Source organism: Botryllus schlosseri, chromosome 3 (genome assembly GCF_051294905.1).
Source record: "Botryllus schlosseri isolate E-star chromosome 3, Bs_hap1, whole genome shotgun sequence".
In the NCBI taxonomy this organism is placed as follows: domain Eukaryota; kingdom Metazoa; phylum Chordata; class Ascidiacea; order Stolidobranchia; family Styelidae; genus Botryllus; species Botryllus schlosseri.
Genome location: NC_137238.1, coordinates 19,245,031 through 19,270,724, shown reverse-complemented (window position 1 = coordinate 19,270,724; position 25,694 = coordinate 19,245,031). Strand labels below are relative to the sequence as shown.

The 25,694-nt window shown below is 40.6% G+C and overlaps 2 protein-coding genes across 2 annotated transcripts in view; both read left to right on the top strand.

The window, feature by feature from the left end:
• The window catches only part of LOC145435953 (uncharacterized), a 73,394-nt gene extending 68,538 nt beyond the window's left edge, over positions 1 to 4,856 (top strand). The window contains exon 2 of the mRNA XM_080313231.1: positions 2,429 to 4,856. Coding sequence (XP_080169357.1) covers positions 2,483 to 3,610 — 1,128 coding nt within the window. The 5' untranslated portion in view covers positions 2,429 to 2,482 and the 3' untranslated portion in view covers positions 3,611 to 4,856. The remainder of the gene's footprint in view (positions 1 to 2,428) is intronic.
• On the top strand, positions 4,818 to 14,944 carry LOC145435961 (acireductone dioxygenase-like). The gene is made up of 5 exons (XM_080313244.1): positions 4,818 to 5,016; positions 7,263 to 7,382; positions 8,501 to 8,598; positions 13,338 to 13,419; positions 14,519 to 14,944. The coding sequence occupies exons 1-5, from the start codon at positions 4,897 to 4,899 to the stop codon at positions 14,627 to 14,629; spliced, it is 531 nt and encodes a 176-aa protein (XP_080169370.1). The 5' UTR covers positions 4,818 to 4,896; the 3' UTR covers positions 14,630 to 14,944.
• Positions 14,945 to 25,694: the final 10,750 nt, after the last annotated feature.

Genomic DNA, 25,694 nt, shown 5'->3' with positions numbered 1-25,694 from the left:
CGCAGTCAAACGCATTTTTAGATCGAGAAAAATGCTACATCCCACATTTCGCTTCTCTGAGATATCATAATACTGTTCGGCCACTGTTAGGAGGGCATGTGCGGTTTGGTGTTTATGTTTCGGAAGCCAAATTGTTGAGGGGAAATGACAGACATTTTGGCGGGGAATGAGGATAGGCGGAAGAGGAGCAACTTTTCGAATACAACCCCGATGCATGGGAGAACGGATATCGAACGGTAGTTGGTGACATTAGTTCTATCCCCAGCTTTGTGTTGCAGGAATTAGAGCTTATTGTCTCTGGTGATCTGTATTAGAAGCGTAGCTAACCAAATATCTTGGGATTTCGGCTATACTTGAATACTTAACTCGAGAAGCTGTTCCTTGGGTGAAGTTCTTCGTAACAGATATAGGCCTATATACTCAATACAATGGTTTATTCAGAACGTTATACAGTAGTTTGCGTATAGAGTCTCATAATCATAGTAAAAGTAATCTCTAACACGTGTTACATACACTTATATAGAAGTCTCGACTCTCGAGTAATCACAAGAAGAAGTAGTTTCTTATCCGAGACATAGCGAAATATCATGGGCGAGTGATCACATCGTTATCACTGCAGTGTACAGGGACTACTCTGACTTTTTTTAGATAGCTTGGGTAGCCTCCATTTTCTATCATGAAGTTTAAAAAATGGGCGATATATTGACCGATATGCAAGCTTATCATTTTTAAAAACCATGATGGGATTTAGTCATAGCCGACGGCCTTTTGCGATTTCAGTTTGTGGATGGCTACTTCGACTTCGTATTTGGTCGTAGGTTCAAGCCTAATCGGCTGGCCTCTCTGTCAAAGCTTGAAGGGGGACGAATTGCTAAAAACGAATAGATTTCGGCTTTCTCATAAGACATTTTCGATCTCCTTTAATAAGAGGGCAAATCCTCCTAAAGAAGGACATATTATGGTAACCCCAATACACAGACGCCTAAGTCAAGTGTACCTGTTTGATGCTGGTGTGATCAGACTACATGACCTTCACGGTCTTATCGATCATTCCTATCTAATACCGAATACTGTGCAATGTGCATGCATATTTTCTGTACCGCCAGCACTGCCGTGTGTTATATATTTTGATTGGATGAATATAAAGACTCTCTTTCTCTCTCTCGAAGTTGGATTTTAAAACCGGATAATCGCCACTAGATGGTGGTCTGTTTATATTATTTTGTGTTTTAAAGCTCAGCCAAAGCATTGATTAGTAGCATAACTGTCGAGTGTGAGTGTGGTGTGGGACTGTGGGTAGATTAGAAATGTGCGGATTCAGTATTTTCGAAATTGAAATACTATTCCGGATATGAGATTCAAGTCCATTACCTTCGTCAGTCAGTCTCTACATTTCAGATTGCAGTACAGGTAATTGTGGCTAACTGCCGAGTGCCGAGATGGATTAAAGCGTCAAGAGGGCTACACTAGATACCGTTTCGTTAGGAAATCAGAAACTCAACGGAATTTTATCTTATCGTTTTATTGTTGAAGAGCAACAGAGGTAGGTAGCCAGCCCGTCGGAAATAGTATTTTTTTGCGACCTAGCATAATTATTTTCATTGAAATTTTCATCAAATAATGAAATCAAAACATGTCATGATAGGAGTAGGAGGGCACGTAAACGACTTGGACTATTCCTTCTTCAATCATACCCATAAATTTATATTGTGACATGGTCCGACATTGGGCATTGTTAAACCGGCAAACTCGTCTATAGTACAGCTGCAAGACATTGACTCATTGAGCTGAGGTAGAAGTGAGGCATGTGCGATTGCGCGAGTATATTTGGTTCTTGCGCAATCTTTCAAGTTATCATGGATTATGATAGACATCGTGCATGGGTATAGCTCATGTGCCAGTGTCCAGTATATGTACGAGTGATCAGGCGTAAATTTGTGGTATTGTCAAAATAATATGCCTGTCCATGTCCACGAGCAGTGGCTTCCTTAATCAGAATATTTGCGGGCCGTATTGGCGTATTCCATCGAAGAAATATTGTATCAGAGGCGTCCAGTAACTAAATACTGCTACTTTGTTTTTCATGCACTCAATTATGTTTTGCCTAGGCTTTCACTATTTATTCAATTAAATTTTTTAGGCAAAAATAGTTAGTTTATTGGGTTTGTTTGTGTCTTTATGAGTGATGAAAGAGTATATTAGACACCGGCCAAATCTAATTTTCCAAGCTATTTGACTACTTTTCATACCTTTTTTCTACTTGGAAGTGGAACCACTTGATTCAATTCAGACATATCCTGGAAATCACTGCTGTTAACTCTGCTTGAGTGAAAATTCGTAATATAACTACAACTTGACTACCCACACTGACTATTTTGACCACCATTGTGTAAGACATAGGCGATAATGTGTGATATTTGTGTATCAGCACAATATAGATAGGACAGCTCTAAGATAAATAAAACCAAGTTATTCGGATTCGATGGAATCCAAGAGCAAAGACTCCGACGCCATATCCACTGTAACCGAGTTGATTTCAACGCCTCGCCGGAATCAAGATGAAACAAGGCACCGAAGATCCTTAAAGCGTTGCAAACTTTCAAACTCAAATCGCCTCGAAAGCTACATAAAAAATTACGAAAAACATCAAACGCAAGACCTCGCCGAGATGCTTACGAGAGACATCCCGGCCGTAGCGCCGAACAAAGAAAATGAAATACAAAAAGAAATCACCCTCGCCAAAAGCCTTTTTGGTAGTTCCGCAGAGTCATCTGTGAGTGACTTGCAGGGATTAACCACCGACGATTTATTATCCATAGATCACCACACTGTTGCCGGGTTTCATAAGAAAACTACGCCTGAATTATCAAGTCGTAGGCCTTTATCTTTGAAGCAACCGGTTTTCTATTCAACGCCTCACAAACCAGGACAGGAAGATCCGGAGAATATGACAAGCCCGTCGCCTATGAGGTTCTCTGAAATTGCGGCCACGCTACGTAGCGAATTCGGCGATGTATTCGGCGAAGATACTTCCACAGATTTAAGTGAATCGAAAAGCAATCTATTTTCCTTGAACGGATTATCTTACACGCCGCATAAGGAAAAGTATAAGACTTTGTGGAGCGATATTAACCACACAAAATCTAGGATATCATCAGGAAGCAGTGATGTATCCGAATCTTCCAACGATTTTATCGCGTCTCGCACGCTAACGGCAGACGCAGGTAGGACACCATACAGATCCGGTAAGAAGTCTGGAATTGATGACGCTTGTGAGGACCAAGAGAGTATTGCTTCAAGTCTCTTTTCATCCGTGTCTCAAAGCCACTACTCTGTGCCTTTTAGAGTCGATGGTCCGCCCGAAATGATTAGTTTTGTGAAGGATTGTCTCAGCCGCGAATCTGGAGTGGATACGCAATCGAACGTGGCTTCTGGCTCGGTGGAGACTTTAAAAAATATGTTGTTCACTTTGCAGAGCGTGACATTGGATAGTGATCAAGATGCGGGCGGGGAGTTCGGTAATAAGGAAGGAAACAGCAATAAAGATGGTCATTCTTCGCTAAAACTCGCAATTTCGCATTTATCGAATTTACAACATCTGTTGACATGATAGGAAGCAAGCGTATATGCTTACACTCAGTGTTAAAGGTCTAGGTTTTCCTTTTGAGAAATTTGGCATATGTTTAAAACAGAAGTTCCCAACCTGTGGGCCAGTTGCCTTTTCAGAGGTGCCATGAATAAAAAAATCACCCGAGTCTACTCAACTGTAACAAAAGAAATACATTGCAATTTAATAAAAAATACTAGAACAGCACTAGGATTAGATAGAACTAGTATTAAAAAACTTATCTCATTAGCCAATCCATGATGCCATCCTGAGCATGCATCTTATGTAGGCCTACTTATTTTTGGGATATTTTAGTTTATTCTAGGCCTAATTATTAATGTCGCTACGAAATTCGCAACAAACACTGGAATAATGTGGTGACAGGTAAATCAGTCTGATATTTTGGCTGTAGCTATCAATTGTTGGCACTACAAACATGAAATGATGTTCATATCGAGGTGGTTACTTTGTAATGACTCTTCTTGTAGACAACTGTATATTCTTCGGACGCTCAATTGTAAACGGATTGTTACAGTATCGTTATCTTTTGTTAAACAAAACTAGGGGGGAGATCACCTGCATATATGTTACAGATATGTATGTAAGTTCAAGTGTATTACACTGCAAGTTCTTTCGTAACTGCTATGTGTCATACTGAACGTAAATATTTGCTATTCTAGGCTACAAAGCTGACAGCTGATCATTGTCCAAATACTACTTTTATCAAGCACTCAAATAGTTGACTGTAATTGGGGGCTTGGCAAATGGTTTTGTAATGTGTTCACTTTTGAATGCTGTCTAGTAAAAAGTGAATGTGACATCATAGAACCACCTATCGATTCATAGCTTGCTGTTGAAAATTAAGATACTTCGAAGCTACACAATTTTGGCAAGCAAAGCGCAGAACTACATTCTCATATGATTGCATTTTCAAATGTATTTGTGATGCCAAGTGTTAATCCTATCGCACAAAGGGGATTGATTGTCATTGCCTGACATCAACTAATTCTGACTCCTGTATCGTGTTTATTTTAGAAAGTACGTGCCATAATGTGGTGGCTGCTTCTAATTGATCTGCAGTACTTCAGATCATATCAAAATAGAATTGTGATTCAAGTATGAGCTACATAGACAGACTGTTACTTTTTTGCGTCACTGTTAATACATTTTTATGTATCTTTTGTAAACGTAGGTTCAACCGCATTTTAAATGGTGCATTACGTGTAGACAACATTCCACTTTTTGTAGACATATCAATCCGTTAATTTATTGCAAACGCACCTGGCAATATGGTACTGGCTTGGATTTTCAATGACAGCGATGAAGATCAAAGGGAGCCTCATAAAATGGAGCCAAATCAAGAAGTCGGTCTGAAAGAGCTGGAGAAAATAGGAGTGGAATATTTCCGTGTAAGTTGTAGCCAGATTCAGATTTACGAATTTATTCAACTGGCTTTTTGTGGAACAGTTTTTTTCACCGGTTTTGTTTCCAGTATGGAGTAGATCAGTGGTGCCCAACCTTTTTATCCTAATTCCCCACTTCCGATTTATTACGAGCCTTCATTCCACACCTAAAAACTCTATATTCATATCTACCCTTTGTAGTGCTACCTCCAATAAAATTTTGCAAGACTTTGATTAGTATATAGTACGTGCTATTGGTGATTGTTAAGATTCCCGGAATTGATCAGCACACAATAAAATTAAAGCAGCGGTGAACTGGTAACCGTAAACACACCTCCGTAAATATATGTATCCACCCCGGCGCGCAGCCAACAGAAAAATAGTAGGGGTTCGAAAATTTTCCAAATGTTGCGGGTAGCATCAAGTTACATACGTAAATACCGAATAATACATGGGTCAGATAAACTTCCTGATGTTGACGAACTCATGCGTGCGATACATATATATATATAAGCCGCCGTAAACTACACTTTCGCACGATACTGAAAGAACTTGAAATAACATAAATATGTATTTTCCTCTGTAACGAGTCCGGATGTGCGATCAATTAGCGAGTACACGATCTCTCTTGAATACATGCTCAGCAATATGAGCTCTTATTACAACGAATCAGAATTTTTCTATCACTACGTTTCATGACCGATGATGGTGTACCAATGAATAATAACATGTCTGGAGATCGTGTGTCGATATCCAGGCAATTCTCGCTAATTGGAGACACTGATAATATGAATCGCTGAATTGCAAATGAGCTATGAAATATTCGATCGTCATTTCAAAATGACATTTAATAAGGGAGAATATTACTGTTCCCCACCAAAAATCCCGAAATTCCCCACCAGTGGGGAATACCCCACTGTTTGGGAATCACTGGAGTAGACAGTGGTACTTCGGAAACGCATAGCAGCTGTCTGAAGTTCAGGCTTGTTTTGATGGAAATGAATTCCGATTATGATCAATGTTGGCTCTGCAACATGTGTGCGAATAAGCAGTGGTGGTCGGTAACCCGAATAGGTTTTTCCTGCTTCTGCTTGCAATACTTGTTTGTAGGCTACTTCTTACACTTTCAACTTTGTAGTGTAATAACTCGTTTTTGAGTTTATTTGCATCGCCTATATGTGTAAAATTGTCATAACAACTTGGGGAAATAGCGCATGTACCATGATAACTGAAATTATTTTAGAAAATTTCAAGTATTTATAGTGTCGTTTGGCGTTAGTCGCTAAGATGCATTTCAATAAGTAGAAACCTCAGATTAACTCCTTAAAGCAGCGGTTCCCAACCTTTTTCGTCTCGTGCCCCCCTTGGCCGATATTTGAGCTAAAATTCCCCCCCTATGAAAAAGTTGCCTGTGACTAAAAAATTGTGCTTTTTACGCGCAACCATTTCTTGACTGAGCAATTAATGGCCAAACATATTCAGATATATCCAAACTATGGCGAATGCGCACCGCACTAAACTTTGATAACGTACAGTCAAATTTGACCTGTTTTTTACTGGTCTGGTAGCCGCTGACGAAAAATAAATCATCAAGTCCGCTTGCTATGGACTTGAGTTGTAGGCCTATCGATGAATTTGGTACGGTATGTTTTTCACGTTAGCTCATATGTTGGCTTAAAAAGTTGAACAATTTCACTAGCGGCCTTGTGCTGAATTCGGCTTGACGTTATCCTGCTTAGTAGCAATTTGGTCGAGAGGCTGTCTCGGACCCAACGAAATCGTCTCGTGAGCCTCACTTCATCAGGGGGTGTAATAGCTACGGAAGGCATTTAAACATACACCTAGCTTGAAATCCGCCAAAGAAACATAGGCCTACAATTGTAAAGAACTAGTTTCTACTTAACAGTTCTATACCATAAAAATCTAAAAACCTTGTGAACCCAGTGTATCATCCGATACAATGCCAAAGCCAGATTTCCCCTAAAAAAATTAAGCCAGATTCCCCCCTAAAAATTTCGAAATTCCCCCCCGGTTGGGAACCACTGCCTTAAAGTATGCGGCCCCTCGACGATACCTACATTTTGAAACTAATCACTTTCATACCTTCATTGTCTATTTTTGTGTGAAGCAGTTTTGATGTCTTGAACATAGCTACTTCTGTCGGCACTTGATTAGTTATTTATTGCATCTAGCAGTAGTGCAACCACTGTAAAACATTTTCCAAATTTGAACTTATCAGAGTTTCGTTTCAGTTCGACGTGGAAGGTCACGAAAACAACCCGGATTACAGCAAACTGCGTTCGGACAGGGGCTATTCTTATGAAGACGTAATATCCGTGAGTCCGTCAACTCTGCCCAACTATGAGCAAAAGGTATGTTCGTAGGATAAGATCGTAAGGCTTTCTTTTTCGACTCCCGACGTCACGATTGTGCTGAAGCAAAATGGCCATGCAATGAACGTTTTAGTTATTGATTTATGTCAGAGTAGGATGGGGAATGGAACCACAGGTTAACTCGATGTCATCACCTCCTTCCGTACTGTCAGATTGATTTATAATCAACGTAGTATGTACCTGTAGCAGTTCATTTCTTTATGAAAATGCTTGAAAGTTGTGTTTCATGAGTCGTACTTCAGTCTTGGTAAGCTGGAAAATGGCAGCTTTATCGCCAAAGTATGAGATTTCAGCTATCGGCTCAAAAATCCATATACGGTATCAACGTTCAAGTCATTGATGTTACTCGTCTAGGAATATTAGATAAATATATATCAAGCAATTCAAAATAACCATAACGTAATTATATGAAAGCAACAAACAAATATATCGTATTGCCAAATGATATATGAATATAGTATTGTAATTTTGTTTGTATTGTTGATATACAATGTTCTTTTGAATTCTCTACTAGTTGCTGACGATAACCCGTGACGAGTGTCAGCCGAAAATATTCGGGTTCATTTCGATATGAATATACTATTCATTTGTAAACTGAAGTTTTGCGCCTCCAAGAAGCTGTTCAAATATTGTTTATTTATATGTATTTATTCTATATGATTGAATATATGATATTTCATTTATACGTAAATATATTGCTTATTGTGATATTGAAGTTTTTTTAATGCAGAAGCCTATATCGTGGTTGCGGAAACTAAAGTAGCACATGTCCACTTCACACATTTTAAGAAAATTGAATTTACGTTAAGTTTTTATTTTCTGTCGGCCATGTCTTTGTCGTGGTTAAGTTTGAAATGTGACAAACATAAATATGGTGGATAGAATATGAAAATTTTACAAAAACTTGATTTTCTATCAGTTTGAAAAATGGATCTGAAAATTTGAAAAGAAGGACATAAGCTAGTTTAATTCCACCGCACGATATACGTCTGAAATCAGTGTCAAACAAATCCAGAGACTTACTGGAGGACATACCGATAGATGGTATACCATGAAATTCATAATTTGTTCACTCAAACGCTGAATTGATTTTGCAGATAAAATCCTTCTTCGAAGAGCACCTGCACACCGATGAGGAGATTCGTTTCTGTTTGGACGGCTCCGGGTACTTTGACGTACGCGACACAAGTGACAAGTTAGTATTTTCAATTTAGGCCCAATATTAGACGTTTTGTCGCCAGTACAGCAAGCAGTAGCCTACCGACAAGATAGCGTAATGGTGAAGCGTCCGGCTTCTTGATCGGTAGGTCGTGGGTTCGATCCCCGGCCGGGTCAGACCAAAGACCTGATTAGTAACACTGGTATCCATGACTTCACTGCTTGGCGCTCATGCATTACTGGGATAGCATGGAGGGGTGGTGCATGACTTAGAAAGCCGTAAAGGCTATATCTCCACTTCCTTGTCCAGCGGCATATGCACATCATGCACTCATGGTATGTATATGCACAGAACGTGTGTATGTGTATCAAGAGTCGGTGTATATGCCACAAAAACATCAAGGACAAAAATAAACGACGTCCAGCAGATCACATGCTCAGAGAGGATCACTCTGATCAGTAACAAAGGGCTTCTGCTTTTTAGAGGTGCTCAAGTGGGTTTTTCCAACCTGCACAAAAACAAGGGGTGGTCAAATAAGCCAGAGTTTCTACCAGGGTTATAATGACTCGAATCATGAGTCTGCTGAAGACCGACTCTAGTCACGATTTTGTGGTGACTCGACTTGACTTGAGTCGTTTTTCAAATCGCAAAATGACTTGACTCGAGTCAATTTGTGTGTTGACTTGTGCATGACTCGAGACTAGGAGGGCCAAGACAGACATCGCATTGTAACTTCGAAGAATAGTAAAGTCACCACATTGATATTTCGTCTGTCAGACAGTCTTGATACACGGAAAACAGGGCCGGTAACTGTGAGTACTGAGGAAAATTAGTATATTATGAATGCGACCCATTCTATATCACTCGAGCAGAGTTAAAAAAAAGTGGGTTGAACCAGATTGAACTCAAAACTGAGCAGTGAACGCAATGACTTGGACTCGGACTCGAGTCACAACGCTATGAGTCCGAATCGATCCTCTACTCACTGGCTTGCAGTCGGTGGTGAGTAGAAAATGACTCGACTTGACTCTAGTCAAAACTATAAAAGTGAGATTGACTTGTGACTTGGCTGCAACACTTGTTTCTACTCGAGTAGAAGTAATTGTGTAAATTTCTACTCAATTTCACTAGTAGAAATAGAAATTTCCAAAATGTGCCGAAGCAACCTTAACGTAGAAAGTGAGAGGGCTGGAAAATAGGCAGATTTCGTGGAAACTTTGCATACTTTTAGTAGTGAAGAAGTTAGTAGTTTTGTTTCAAAAATCGTCAAGTGGAAGTTGTATGAAAGTTTGAGCACGCAGTGCAAGCATGAAAAGCATACTTGAGTACTCCCAAAATATATAAGTACTTAGTTAAGTTTTCAGTTCAGTCCGGTTTAACCCACTTTTTTCGACTCTGTTCGCGTGATATAGTATGGCTGGCAGTAATTTTCCTCAGTTTTAACAGTTTGCGGCCCTATTTTCCAAGTATTACTGATGGACTGATAGACGAAATACCGATAATGGGGTAACTTTACTATTCTTCGAAGTTACCGTGGAATATTTGTCTTGACCGTCCTAGTCCTGAGTCATGCACAATGACTCGGGTAGGCTTAAAGTCGAGTCCATATAAAAATGGACCCGAGTCATTTTACTCAGTTGAAAAAATGACTCGAGTCACCAAAAAATTGCAACTCGAGTCATTACAACCTTTGCTAATCACTTGAGTCTGGTTATGTTTATTGGCCACTGTCGCTTGTACTTTGGAATTTATATCCAAAACTCTACAGCTTTCACTTTACGTTATGGATCTTGTCAAGGGTAAAGATGTTTTGAGAGAGATTTCAGCCGTCCTTATTACCGAAATCCGTGTAAAAACCGGGTTGTAATGTCTGAAATCGCACATGTCTATGGTGGCAGAAATCCTTCTGTGTTTGTGATGGAACTTGCTTTCCGTAATCTTGAAAACTGTAAACGGCGATTGATCAATGAAAACCTGCAATGCCCCATCTCAATTTACTTCTTCAAGCTACATACCGTTCTCGAGTACTTTCTGACCATTTATTTACTACTGCTATTCTGAGTATTTTTGGCACAACTTGAAGTTTGCTCCTTCTACCTGTACTTGAGTATCATCAATGGCTACTTCTACCGCCATGGTAATTAGGGTTGTCCAAAATTTGGAAAATTTCAAAAATTATGGGTATCAATGTCTCATCTATAGATTATGGAATTAGCGTTAAGATTTGTCGCAAAGCGTTTGAAAGTAGCTGCCGACGAGTGGGCGTGCCAGCGACCATAGAACGGCAACAAGACTAGTAATCAAGAAATTCCGGCTCTTGATTGGTAATCGGCTATGCTTCAATAATCACGACGGCATTGGCTTGCAGTTGTTAAAGGAGTCTGCTAACGTCGGTGATTCTGTAAGCAATGTTCCCTTTAAGCTGCGCGCGTGCGCGGCCGCGCACTGCTGACGAAGTCTCCGCGCACAGAAAAACGTATCCCGCGCACAAGAAAGCCGAAGTGATGACCTTTTTTTCTGTCGTTACGCACTGTTTTCCGAGGGACCGCGCCAGTGAGTTGTTGAGTGTGCGCAGACTCGTGAAAAATTAGAGGGGATATTGAGGGGCAGTATTTGATATTGAAAGCGTGTTGCCTTTGGGGATTATTTAACGCAATTTTTCAGGGAAATAGCCACAAAATGACGACTTTCAGGATTAAACGAACTTTTGCCTTGTCGGGGCACTACGATGCATATGGTAGTAGTGGATGGGAGATGATGAACTAATCTAAAGTCTTATTCACCTCTCCAAACCCAAGATACCCTATACCAGGCCTGAGCAAAGTGCGACCCGCGGGCCAAATTCGGCCAGCGGAGCTATTCTGTACGGCCCGCGAAAGGTTGCTTGAAATTGAAAATATAAAACCTACTTTTTAATGTTGCTGTGTATGGACTAAAACCATAGGATGTATAAATTGAAGCTGAAATTCGTTTACTATCAAGCCCATTCGTAAACATGCCGTGATTACGCAGCCTATACGTACCTCACATGCCTAATCCAGATTCAAAGTAAAGTCAAAGTAGCAAATTATACCGTTACAATTAAAGTCACAAGAAGTAACCAAACCTTCTTTCAGGGATATCTAGACTGTGCGGCCCGCGAGAGTCTGAAGAAACTTACTAAAATATTGATAAAATGCGTACTAAAAATCGAATTAATGCGGGGACTCGATTAAACTTATTCTTAGTAGGCTATATTTCACCATGATAATTCTAAGGCAGTGGGTCTCAACCTGGGGGACCCGTGCCCCTTGAGGTCATGAAAGCATCTGAAGGGGATCGCGACGCTGAGCTCAACTGAAAAATTTTCTCGCGCTCTGCGCGATTTACTTCCAATTCACAATTATAGCTCTGTATTTTAGTATGAATTTCATATTTAAAAATCTCTCATCAATAGTCGTAACCTCCCATGCCACCAAACTATCCGTTAGGTTGGCTATAGCATGCTGGTTGCGTTTTGTGATATGACGATAAGGGGGCGCGAAATCTACACATATATAGTAGAAGCGTGTTTAAAGCTAACATGGTTATGATCCCACCCCTAAAACCTCAGATAGTCGAGTTTCTAGGTCCAGAGGACTTCACCGTTACCAGGCAACAGCTTCAAAGTAAAAAATGTGATATGTGCGCTGATCATTGTATTTCATATTTAATTAAAAGATCTCAAGGTTTTTCAACTGAACAGTATCTAAATTATTTTGGTGATAAAAAACGTGAGAATGATAAAATTGTTCGTGTTTTTGTAAAGAGCTTGATTACAGGTGCCTAATAAACACATTAAATGTATACATCTGTGATTCGTGATATACTTAACACAGTGAGTCAGTTTTGCGCTGAGCGGTTGTATTTGGTTCGTATTGTGTACGCTCACGGATTGCTTCTAGACCAACCTGTTCCACGGGAAACAATTCGCGATATAACCACTATAGTGATTCAGTGGACAGGATACCATAGTCATTTGTCCCCGCGGAATATGTAGGTCACTACACATTAAAAACACCTGTTTTCAAAACCGATCGTGGAAAATCAACAATATGCACGATATACAGTGTAATTAGTTCCACGAAATACACAATGCACGTCCATGAAGCACCACAATGACGCTTTTCCGAAGCTCCACAGGCTGATTTTCGACTGCTAGCTAGCTCAAAATGCTGCGTTTCTGGCTTCGAAATGCAACATTCTTGACTTCCGGTATTTTACGTTTCACGAGCGAGCAATTATACTACTAACACATCTTACTCGATCAGCTTTACCTGTTAATGTGATTACGTGAGCAGAGACAGGATTAAAATTGATAGCAATATATGCATTTCTCGATGATATTGACCGATTTGATCATGAATTATAGAAAATTTTAGCGCTTCGCGCGTTTAGTTGGAGCGCCCACTAAACGAAGACCAGACACAGATGATTAGTAGCGGGGGAAAGCGTGCAGCCCGAGGGGGGTCTGGGGGGCGAAGCCCCCCAGAAGTTCGGTTTATCACCCTATGGGGGGCCTGGTTGCGCACTGTTGTCCAAGGGCCTGCGCAGTGAGTTGGCGTATTTGCGCAGACTCGTGAAAAATTAGAGGGAACATTGTCTGTAAGCGCAATGTAGTTTGGTTGGCAGATAATGATTTAAGATTAATTCAGGACATGTTGAGTTACTAAATACATGATGATCAACAAACAACAGCAGCTTTCCAAATTTTGGACAACCCTAATGGTCATGCTATGTTGTTTCTTTCCTTCAAGATGGATACGGATTGAGCTCGAGAAAGGAGACCTCATCGTGCTGCCGGCCGGTATCTACCATCGTTTCACACTGGATTCAAAGGTTGGCTTGGTTGTACTTGTAATTGTACACTGTATGGCAGTGTAGTACTTCCAGTTTATTAGTTTTTCATAGTACTCAAGTAAACATTGTCTGCACACAGACTTAGGCCCGTACTCGAGTCACGATTTTTTGGTGACCCGAGTCATTTCTTCAAATGTCATTGCGCATGACTCAAACCATGTCATATGACTTTAGACTAGGACGTAAAAACGGACATTTCATTGTAACATGAATGAGGAAAATTAGTATAATATGGATGCGAGCCATTCTATATCACTCGAGCAGAGTTGAAAAAAGTCGGTTGAACCGGATTAAACTCCTAACTGAAAAGCGAACACAATGACTCGGACTCGGACTCGAGTCACAACGCAATGAGTCGGAATCGACCCTCTGCTCGGTGACTTGACTCGGTGGTGAATTGAAAATGACTCGACTCAAGTCTAAACTACAAAAGTGAAATTGACTTGTGACTCGGAACTTTTTGACTAGGTTGCAACCCTGAGCACAGGCTGAGTCCAACTCCATTCGAGAGAGGGCTCGGTATTCGGTAAGGATTTTGAGCAATGCTCAGTTTGAGTCTGTACTCAATAACTTTGACAGTTGATGACGGCTAGCAGACGGCGGCGGTTTTTGTTGATTGTTGACGATCTAACACTCCGCGGGTATATAGATGCGATGTTGGTTGCCTAATTCCTGCTTCAATTACGTCAACATATTATATTAGGATTCTACAGTGGTCGGAGTGACGGAATAAAGTGCTATCCGTTATCACTATCCGTACTCTCATTATAGCTCTTACTATTCAAGTATAGCTCGCCGTATATACCATTCATTTCAAGATCGGTAAAGATATATAATATGTGTCTCCCAACTTTGATAACAATTTAAGGACTACTTGTCATACTTCAGTAAACAAAGAAAATCTTTTCAAATATCGAAATATCAAGACTTCAGGAATAAGCAGTTTTACTTCTAAAAACACATTCACTTGGGTATGTAATATGTAGACAAGTGGAGGTACTTTACTTCAGTACTTGTAAAATGTTTTTATTTTCTGGCCGCATCTGCTCCAAACCCTCGATCTGTGAATATTTTACAGAACTACATCAAAGCCAAAAGATTATTCATTGGAGAGCCCGTATGGACACCACACAACCGCCCTTGCGATGAAATGACTGTGCGACGAAATTACGTCAACAAATTCCTGTGATATCTTTCACAGTTCCTTTTCAAATGCACATAACAGTGTTCTCCATCTATGTGAATTCGAAAGTTCCTTTCCAGCATATGAGATAAGATAACATATGAGATGACTCGCTCTCCCAAGAAATCACGGGAATTCAAGCATTGTACGTGTGTGCGCTAGACTGCTCGACTCTACCATTAAATCGCATGAATTACTATTACCTATGTCAATTAATTTGTGTATATACCTCAGGCAAACTCTTTGTGGAGACTGCCGAACGAATGCGAATTTGTTGCCCTCCTTGATACAATTTGCCAAATACATCATGCAAGCTGTGGAGTTTTTGTGTTCTATTCGTTGCAGCATCATATTGGAAATGGAGTAGCCAGTGGTTCCCAAACCCCAACGTGAGCGATTTTGAGAAACGAGGGATCGATAGGGCGGCGAAAATGAAATAATGAAAACATCCAATGATTATAATACTTTTGTATTATCTACTTATGTTCAAGAATGACTAGGGTGCCTATAGATTCGAATTGAGCCAAAATTGGCGTGCAGCGTTGTTTATTGGGTAACCCAACAATTTTATCAGGTATAGCCAGTAAAATTTTGAAAGTTATTTTTGAACAGTCCTAATGCGCATGCCTCATCTGTACATCAACAAGGCACAGGTGGATGTCTGATTTCAGAGACTACTCCAAGTCATTTCGACACCTTCCTATAGATATCAATTGTATCACAATTTTGTGGTGTATCGACTAAATGAATCTTTAATAGTAAACTAAACAGTACTACTGAACTCTTTTACCACTCCGTTGAGTTCATTTTGTGCATCAGTTATGCGTATTTAGATCAGTGAGCTAGATGTGCATTGCATTGCAGTGTATTTTTGTGTTCATGACACAGCGAAATTTTGGGGTTCCGCGACGGCTTGCAGATTAGTTCAAGTGTTCCGCTGGCAGGGTTGTAATGACTCGAGTCATTTTCTGAAAAAACGGAAATGACTCGACTCGAGTCATTGCGGATGACTCGAACCAAGTCATATGACTGGAGACTCAGACGGCAAAGACCGACATTTCGTTCTAATTTCGAAAAATAGTACAGTAACTACACTATTGGGATTTCGTCTAATGGTACTGGTAGCCTACTTGAAAATGCGACAACAAACATCTAAAAGTGAGGAAATTGGTATAATATAAATGCGAACAATTCGATATCACCAAACAGAGTTATTAAAAGTAGTTTTAACAAGACTTCAACTGGAACTGAGCAATCAACACCATGACTTGGACTCGGACTCGAGTCATAATACCAATACTCGGACTCGACCCTCTGATCGCTGACTTGGACTCGGAGTTGACTCGGTGGTGAATTGAAGATGACTCGAGTCAAAACTATAAACGAGAGATTGACTTGTGACTCGGAGCCTTGCGACTTGGTTACAACCCTGTCCGCTGGCGTTAAAGGTTGCGAGCCACTGTCACAGATAAAATCTCATCAATGCCCTTGCAAGCGCACCACTCAATGAATTTTGAAAGGACGGAAAGGACATAGTTTATTTTTGTCCTTGATGTTTTTGCGGCGTATACACCGACTCATGATACACATACACACGATCTGCGCATATGCATACCATGAGTGCATGGTGTGCAATGTGCATATGCCGCTGGACAAGGAAGTGCAGATATAGCCTTTACGGCTTTCTAAGTCATGCACCACCCCTCCATGCTATCCCGGTAATGCATGAGCGCCAAGCAGGGAAGCCATGGATACCAGTGTTACTAATCAGGTCTTTGGTCTGACCCGGCCGGGAATCGAACCCACGATCAAGAAGCCGGACGCTTAACCATTACGCTATCTTGAATATGGCGAAAAAAAGCTAGGTTGGATACGCTATTTTGCAAAGCTTGCGGAATTACACCGAAGAGTTTACCCACAAAAAATAGCGGTAGAGGTTCGGTTGAAGTTTCGAAGAACGCAAGAAAGCAGATCAGTGATAGTATGAATTTGGTCAGCGTTACTATAGAGAATGAAGCTAGGCTACTATACTAGGGTTAGCCTACCATACGTCTTCCTTTGGGAGGATTTGTCCTCCTTTTTCGGGTTTTTGAAAACGACCTTTTTCAGTCAACACCACTAAATTCAAGTAAAAAGTGTGTATATCGAGAGCCGAACGAAAGTGATGACCTTTCTTTGGTCAACTCCACAAATTTTCCACCAAAAATAGCAAAATCCTCTGTTTTCAGTCTTGATCAACTAACTTTTCTGATTTGGTAAAAATGTTCTCCTTTCCCGATTCCGAAATATGGTAATCCTAGCTACTACGTAATATCTTTCGAAAGAGTTCCTGCTTCAAATCCAATGACATTTTGACATTTTTTTCTAAATTACTTTTGATACTAAATTGTTACTGTCTAACGAAGTTACTGCCAATTCTTCAGCAAACACTTCTTTTTCAAATTCAGGATCAAATCCAAATAACATTGGCATTAAATTACATTCGCTCTCGGAGCTCTAAATTGGGCCAATACCGAGTTCAGAGCAGTGTTGGGATGACTCGAGTCATGACTTGACTCGAGTCACTTTGCCAAAATGACTTGACTCGACGCTTCAGAAATGTCGATTGACTCGTGACTCGAAGCAAAATTTTCGAGTCAATTTCAAGTCATCCAGCAATCGATGTCGACTAAATTGCTGAATCTATACCTTACATGTTTTCGACACGCAGTTGTGACCTGTGAGAGCGGCCAGCCTTTCAATGACTGTGTAAACCAGGTTATACAGAACGTCAATTGTTATGTCACAGATACATTGACCGCGAACGAAGTAATTCGAGTTCACGGTGTCGTAGACTATAGTCGAAATCCATCAATGGCAGTACTAACAATGTATCTCATTTCTAGACTGCTTCGTGCGTAAGAACATCACGTATGATTTAAATCGAACGGATTAGTCTAAACCAGTGGTTCCCAACGTGGGCGATTTGGCGGTCTAGGGGGGCGAAAATGACGAAGGGGGCGACAGGGGGCGAAAATGGACAAAGGGGGCGACGGGGGGCGAAAATAGCGAAGGGGGCGATGACGCGCCAAAACGGCTGACCTTTTTTTTTTCTTTTTTAGTCAACCCACGGAAATTTAGTTGCAAACGTGTGTCAAATTAGACATCGTGGCGAAAATTTGACCTTTTTTTTTTTTAGTCAACCCGCCGGTGATTACAGTTTGTATGCCCAACTTTCGGTACACAGAATTTGGGGGGCGATGATCGGTGTTGACCTTGAAAAGGGGGCGATGGGGCGAAAAAGGTTGGGAACCACTGGTCTAAACGTATCCGTATATGTTATTTGCCAACAATTGGTTTGGCTCAAATTGTGTATTATGTATGTGTAGAGGGGCTGTGCAATGTGTATTGCATTATTCTTCCCTCTGTGCTGTGGGTGATTATTACAGGCTATACAATTACCCACGTTGCTTAACGGTTCTACGCACTTAGTGCGGCATGATTTTGATTGAGTCTTCCAGATGTCGGTCCCTATGGTTATAAACCATATGTATATAGAGTACATGCCAGATAGACCAAATAATCGACATATCGCAAAGTGCAAATTATGTGGATCAAAAGTATCCAATCGGTTCGGTACCACTTCGAATTTCACTCGTCATTTGAAGGGAAAGCATTCATCTGAGTAAGTACAGTACATATTTTCACATTTTGATATTTTCGCACATTAATATGTCCTACGTTGTACGTATAGTAGTATCAGTATGTCATACGCTAACGGAATGCACGCCTAGGCCTAAAGATGCGACCAGGCCGACTACTTCGTGATTGAACTCGCGAAATTGTTACGGAGCCAGAGGCGAGTCATAGCAATACGCTTTGAAATAGAGATGGTGTGAACGTGAGATTCACGTTCGCGTTCTGTGTGTGAACCTCAGAAATTGAGATGTTCACGTTCACAAACGAACCTTGGTAGGTTCTGCACTGTGAACCTTTTTTTATGTATTACCATTTTCACTTCATTTTATTGCATTTCAACTGCGGGCCACTCTATGCATGGCGCTGGCAGCATAAAAAATCAACACTAAACGAGCATGCACCTTGACAATCTCAAAAATTTTACTTGCTTTGTTACAAAAGTTTGCTCGAAATATCCAGCTTTCCGTTTGTGAATATTTAGCGACTTTCTGCTGTGAGCTTGACCCGCAATCACACAACATCAAGAACGAAATAACCCACATGTAGGTAGTCAGCGAATTATACTTGTTCAACCAACCAATGAAATTGATATCGTTGTCTGATGTAAAAAATGTAGCAGGCGTACGTGTTCAATCTTGATTTCATATGTTTATTGCATCATAAAAACAAAATCCGTGCGATTGGGATGTTGGCTTCTGCTGTATAACTTGTTAATGGGGTAATAGCGGTAGCAAGTAGCGTTGGGACCCCGGGAAATCCCGATCCCGGGATCCCGGAATTTGAAGCAATCCCGATCCCGGGATTGGTCCCGATGAAATCCCGGGATTTGTGAACGGCATCTACCAAGGCTTATGTAGCGCTATATCTCTTATTTTGGTAATAAAGCAGTATCACAAACTCGGCTGATTGTCTAGAACAGTGGCCTCAAACACGCGGCCCGCCAGAACTGTTTTTGCGGCCCACGACGGCGTTTTGACTTTTCAAGCATTCCACAATATTAAACTCGAAAATTTCAGATTTCGGATTTGAGAACTTGAAATTTCATTCTGATACCACTCCAAAAACCTGAATCGCTATCACACATCAAACGTCCACTAGCTGCTAAATTATAATGCGACAGCTTTTACGATGACACGATGCATTTGTCATCCCGCATGGTTTCTAACTGTCTATATAACTCCTTATGTAGACAAATTATGCCAAGCACAACAATATTTTTAAAAAAATATCGAAAAATATGACTTTTTCGTGGCAACCGTGAATATTACAATAGTGTTTACATTTTCACAATGTGTATGGAATGCCAATCTGCAAGGTCCGACAAAAAAGGCGTACTGGGAAATACATATTATACCCCTATTAGATGCTGCTGCCCGCCGCGTCATCAAAAACTACGAAATTGGCCCGCGAGCAAATTGGAGTTTGGGACCCCTGATCTAAACGATGATACTCTTGATGCTCTAATGTTTTGCGTCAATTCAATATCATAAGGACTAAATGTTATTTGTGTAACTTGTATGTGTAATTTGCAACTTTTCTAATCCCGGGGAATCCCGGGATTGAGGAGCGAAAATCCCGGGAAATCCCGATCCCGGGATTTCAAATTTGATCCCGAAGTCCCAACCCTAGTAGCAAGTACAGAAACCCGTTTTATACTCCGCTTGATATCAACGTAGCAATACTCAAACGCCGAATACATTGTCCGGTCTGGCCTAGACTGTTATGGCGTAAGCCTATATTCCCTTGCAAGTTATCGTCGAAATTTTTGGCAAAGCGACGAAAGATATTGATTTTATGGGATTACTATATCATTTGATTGTCCCAGTTGATACATTTGGCGACGTTCCTAACGTCAATATGTACTTCAGGCTATCACTTCACTGAAATGTAGGGTTGGAATTAGCAATATGACGTCACATGACGTCATGAGGTTCACGTTCGCGTTCACACAGAACCTTTCAAAAAGGTTCGCGTTCACACGAACCTGAAACTTTCAGAGGTTCACACCATCCCTACTTTGAAATATAGGCGACGAATGCATGTCTAAATTGGACTTGTATCGAAGGAGCGCTACAGAATTAGCGATTCAAAGCGGTACGATCTACGATACCTACAATTGAGTCTTACAAGGTCAAATTATAGCTGAACCTGACAGCGCATGTTTTTTTTAAGGTTGCTGGCGGTTTCACGCATTTTAGATGATCATTGATCACTGGCTATGGTGGCTATGCTCCGAAAATGTATCTCTACTTGTCTAGGCATGTGTTGTGGGCGGTGGCGTCTGAACGTGAGAAATATAATGGAACTTACACGCGGCTAATGTACGACGGCTGCAAGCTTGTTTTGTTATAGAGTCACAATTAAAATCAAATTCACATTTAGCCTACCAATTGAAATTAAAAAATCTTTCCTTCAAATTCTGCGTAGAATACGTTATGAATTTGTCCCGCCATCCAGCATCCAAACAGTTCGCAGGCACAATCACCAACAGCAGCCTCGTCGACCATTGCCATATCTGTCTGGTGCTGATTTAAAACGAAGTTGTCGATATTTTCATAGAATACAAAGCGCTTCCTAGTCCACCCGAATTGCTCTTATGAGCACGATTTCCGTTTGAGGATCTTCACTGAATACAGCCTATAAAGCTTTTTGTTCAGCGAAACTTAAATGAACATTCACCGTTCGTTCCAATATCTTGAATGAAGTGTGTTTTTATACAGGTATCAAGAATACACCAACTCAAAAGCGCGACAGGGGAATGTACAAAGCATAACAACGTACCTTTTGGGATCCTCAAAAATGCTTCCAGGCAGTACACAAGCCCAGGCCATCACTAATTCCATTTTAATGGATTTAATTGTTCAGGAGGGCATGCCCCTCAGAATAGTGGATTCGGTTGGTTTCAACCGATTTCTCGACACTATTAATTCCAGATACCGTTCCCCATGTCGCAAGACATTTGTTGGCCTTCTTGTCAAAAAACGGAATGAAATCTAGGGAAATATAAAAAGAAAACTGGCACAATGTGAAACGGTAAACATTACTGTTGACATATAGTCTGATAGAAGAATGCGTTCCTACATCGGTTTAACCTGTCATGTGCTCATTGAAGAATCTAATTCACTGAATTTAAAGTCATATACACTGGCATGGGAAAGGTTTGTAGGAAAACACACCAGTGCCAACATCATTGCCCATTTTGAACAAATGATGGAGGATTATGGCATAAAAAACAAGGTTGAGTTCGTTATTACTGACAATGCGTCCAACATGAAAAAAGCCTTCCGAGTGAGCTTTCCCGAGTGTAGCGATACCGAAGATGATGTGGCGGTGACTCCCAGTGATGACATGAGTTATTGGGAAGACCCCGAAGGATATACTGTATTGAGTCGTGAAATTTGCGACACAGCCAAAAGAGGACGCTTGTCATGTTTTGCCCACACCCTGCAGCTTTGCATCAAAGACGGTTTGGATCACATAAAATGCATTCGACCAGCTTTGTCAAAACTCAGCAAACTGTCAAGTTTGGTAGCAACAAATCAATTCCAGCTTCAAATTTCACTAGATGGAACTCAACTCTGATACAAGTTGAGAAAGTAATTATGCTTGACCACGGAAGATTAACCGGATTGTGTAAAGAAGCCGGCCATGCTGAGCTAATATTCAGTGGAAGGGAGTGGGGACAGCTTTCTGAATTAGAGTCAATTCTGGGACCGTTCCTCACGGCGACAAATCTGACGCAAGGAGAACATATTCCCACAATTAGCTGTGTTTTACCTATGTACTATTTTAGCATTGAACAGGCATCTCAGGAAACACTTGGGCAGCGCAAAGCACACGAAACCCTTGGTTGAAGGCCTGAAGCATTCTTTGTCACAAAGGTTTTGTGGTATTTTCTGCAATGTTGACGTAATTGATGATTACAGTGATCTTGGTAATTCCGAAGCATTCGGTGAGGAGGTGTATCTACTCGCAGCTGTCTTAGACCCGAGATTTCAAATGCGATGGATGGTTGACATCGATGCATCGGAAAATGCCAGAGCAATATTGCGCAATAAAATAACCGATTTAGTGGCAACGCTCGCAGAACGGGTAACAGCGTCGTCTGACTCATCAAGCGAGAAGGAAGATGAGTATGCCGGGCCTCCTAATAAATATGGGAAACTTTTTGCATCATATGGAAGAAGGGGGTTAGCTAAAAAGCAGCAAGTTTCAGCATTGACCCAATTCCTCAAGTATTTGGACTCTGATGGAATTGCTAGCCACATGTCACTAGAAGACATTTGTCCAATTACATACTGGGGAGAGAATAAAAAAAATCTGAATTTGTTGTACAACCTGGCGAAACGAGTGCTGGCTATACCAGCGTCGAGTGCCCCTGTGGAAAGAGTTTTTAGTCAGGGTGGCATCCTAATGCGACCCCACAGAGCCCGGCTATCTTCTACAACTTTGTCAGACTTGATATTCGTGAAATGTAACGCGACTATTTAGCTGGAACGAATTTCCGGGCTATGCGTCAATATTTCCACGTTTCGTTATCACTGCATGTGTCTATAAATTTAATATATGTACTCTGAATTGTGAGTACTCTCTTTCGTTTCGCAATTCGAATAAAGTAAGACCACAGTGCTGTTTTCGAGTGATCTTATACTGTCAGGCTCATTGTCAGTGCCAGCGTGATTGTAACTGTCGTCCTTATGGCAAAATAAGCGTGTTTTATGTTGTGGCCAAGATGTCGGGTCTGCACCAGAAATTTGTATTTGTTTTTAATTTGGTTTACTACGGTATGTGAGAGCAATACAATATCCTTCTCGTGCATAATTAACACAATATTCGTTACTCGATCGATTCAGAATAAATGGCGAGTCAATCTGCAAACAGTTTGGAAATCATGCCTCGTAAGCTACTTTGAAAATTCAAGTTGACTTGAATAGTGACTTGACTCGTGACTTGACTTGACTTGACTCGAGTCACCTCCAAAAATCGTGTGACTTGACTTGACTCGAGTCAAAATGTCCAATGACTCGAGATGACTCGTGACTCGAAGGTAGTGACTTGATCCCAACACTGGTTCAGAGGCCATTGTTTTAGTAATTTGTAGCCTAACCCGTAGCCTGAATGCTTGCCTGCAATTAAATATGTGTAACTAAAGGCCTCTGCACACTAAGCTCGCGACCCGATAAAACGAGAGAATCGCGCCTGTGTGCGACTGGACCATGCAGACCGGAGTCGCCGGCAACTCGCAACATGCCGTCTGCGACAGGGTTGCGCAACTCCGCGACGAAGTTGAAAATTTTCAACTTTGTCGCGAGTTGCGAGCGACTGGTCAGCAGTTACTGATCGTTAGCTCTATGTCACCGCAATAGTTTGTCCGAGTATTGCGTGTTTTGGCATCTATAATTGTTTCCTCATTGAATTTAGACTGATTTGAGGCCATTTTAAAACTTGAAGCTTAACTGCAAGAGATCATTCTACTGTAAGCAGTACCGGTACTTGGTAATTACTAGGGCCATTTAAAGTCATTAAAGTCATATTTTTTTCTATGCATCAGTAAGTCGTGAAATCAATTTTAACGCAAAAATCGCATCCATATGGGGTATATTAAGAAAGTTATAAAGTCATATTTTCCTGGTTAGGTCATATTTGAGTTATAAAGTCATATTGTTGTATACTTTAAATAAAAAGTGCCAATTGAAGCAATTACTCACTAAGAAAGTAAGGCAATTTCTGATTGAACGAAGGCAAACTGTAAGGTTAGCCTACATAACATTACAGTCGCAGACCTATGAGGTCACACATTTCATTATAAGGTCACACATTGCATTGTGTTGCTAAACAATCTGTTTTACTTCTGTGCACTGAAGTGGAACGTTAGTTGAAGTTCAGAGACTTCCACAAGTGAAAGAAATAGTCAACGCATGGGAAGCTGAAGAAGTTATTGTAAAGAGCGTCAAAGATTCAGTGAACGATCCAAAGTTGACGAGTCAGTTAACAGAAATATGCCTCCACTACAACAATATTTCAAACTTGATACTGAAAATGGAAAGTTGTACGTACACTATCAAAGAGGCTCATGCTGATCTAAATACCCTCGATTTCGGAAAAGATCCGCTTGAGCTCAAAAATTACATTAAGAAGCGATTGGACGAAAACGATGTGAAACAAATTATGGAGCTACAAAGACAAGACATTTCACCAGCGCTGTATGCAAAACTGCAGAAGTGTCAACAAACATCAGCGTCTGTGGAGCGCTCATTTTCCTTACTAAAGTCATTTTTACGTCCAAATGGTAACTTTAAAGACTCCAACATTCCACACTACATGAAACTGTACTACAAAAGTGGTTTAAAATAAAAATGGATGTGTATTACTGTTATGTTGTTCATGTTTTACTCGTCAGTTCCATGAGTGACGTTGGTTACATGTAAAAATACACGATTTTCGCATAAAGTCATATTTTCCCCAAAATAAAGTCATATAATTGATTTTTTAAGGTCATATAAAAATGGCCCTAGTAATAACCAAAGGCCAACCAGCTTCGGCAGTACCGATACCGCGAAACTCTCAGTCATTGTATGTCTACAGGTGGATATATTAGATATATACCTTGTCTGATTCATTTTAACCTGTACAAGTGTACAGTGTACATTGGTTGGAAACTGGGTTAAGCAGGTACATATAATCGTGGTATGTCATGGGTTCACTGATGTATATTTCAGATACCGGTACACCTCAGTACACGACGTCTGAACATCTTTTTGTTGACTAGGTAGCAGCAGTGTAACTCTTGATGTTAGATTTCGTCTATTCTCCTCTTTATCAGACTTCGGTACGAATTGTAGTGGCTAATATTATAAGTCAGAAATGGACTATGCATCATTAATTCATTATGGAGAATGAATCAACCAGGCCTACGGATCAGTTTCCATGCTTGATACCTGAGGGCGAATCGAAGATTGAAAAGGAAAGAATCCCAGAGTTATATTTGAATATTGTTAAGACTTAATTCATTTACAATAAAATTATAATGCATTTGAATCTTGTTCTCTATCATATCGAGAAATTAATGTATGAGTGCTTGACAGTTGATGCAGTCACTGAGGCAGTGGAATACAGAAAGGCTTGGTGTCTGTAGCATAATAGGCTACAGCTAGAACTCCAGAAATTTGGATCGGCAACCGGAAATAGCGCCTTTAACTGGGTCACCCAGATTATGCGTTTTCAGCATTGAAATATGATATTGGTTTGTTAATGGAAAAGTGTGTGCATATAAGACGTCATCTTGACATTGACAAACCCATGTATACCCATCGAAATATTCATTTTGCGATCTATCGGGAGCTGTGCAATGTGTATCCATTGCGAGACTTCGGACAGAACGCGCAAGAGCTGT

Excerpts from the sequence above, each read along its gene's own strand:
- LOC145435961 (XM_080313244.1), top strand. The coding sequence starts at position 4,897 with ATGGTACTGGCTTGGATTTTCAATGACAGCGATGAAGATCAAAGGGAG. Across the intron at positions 8,599-13,337 it reads GTACGCGACACAAGTGACAA|ATGGATACGGATTGAGCTCG; the intron begins GTTAGTATTTTC and ends CTTTCCTTCAAG. Across the intron at positions 13,420-14,518 it reads GTTTCACACTGGATTCAAAG|AACTACATCAAAGCCAAAAG; the intron begins GTTGGCTTGGTT and ends AATATTTTACAG.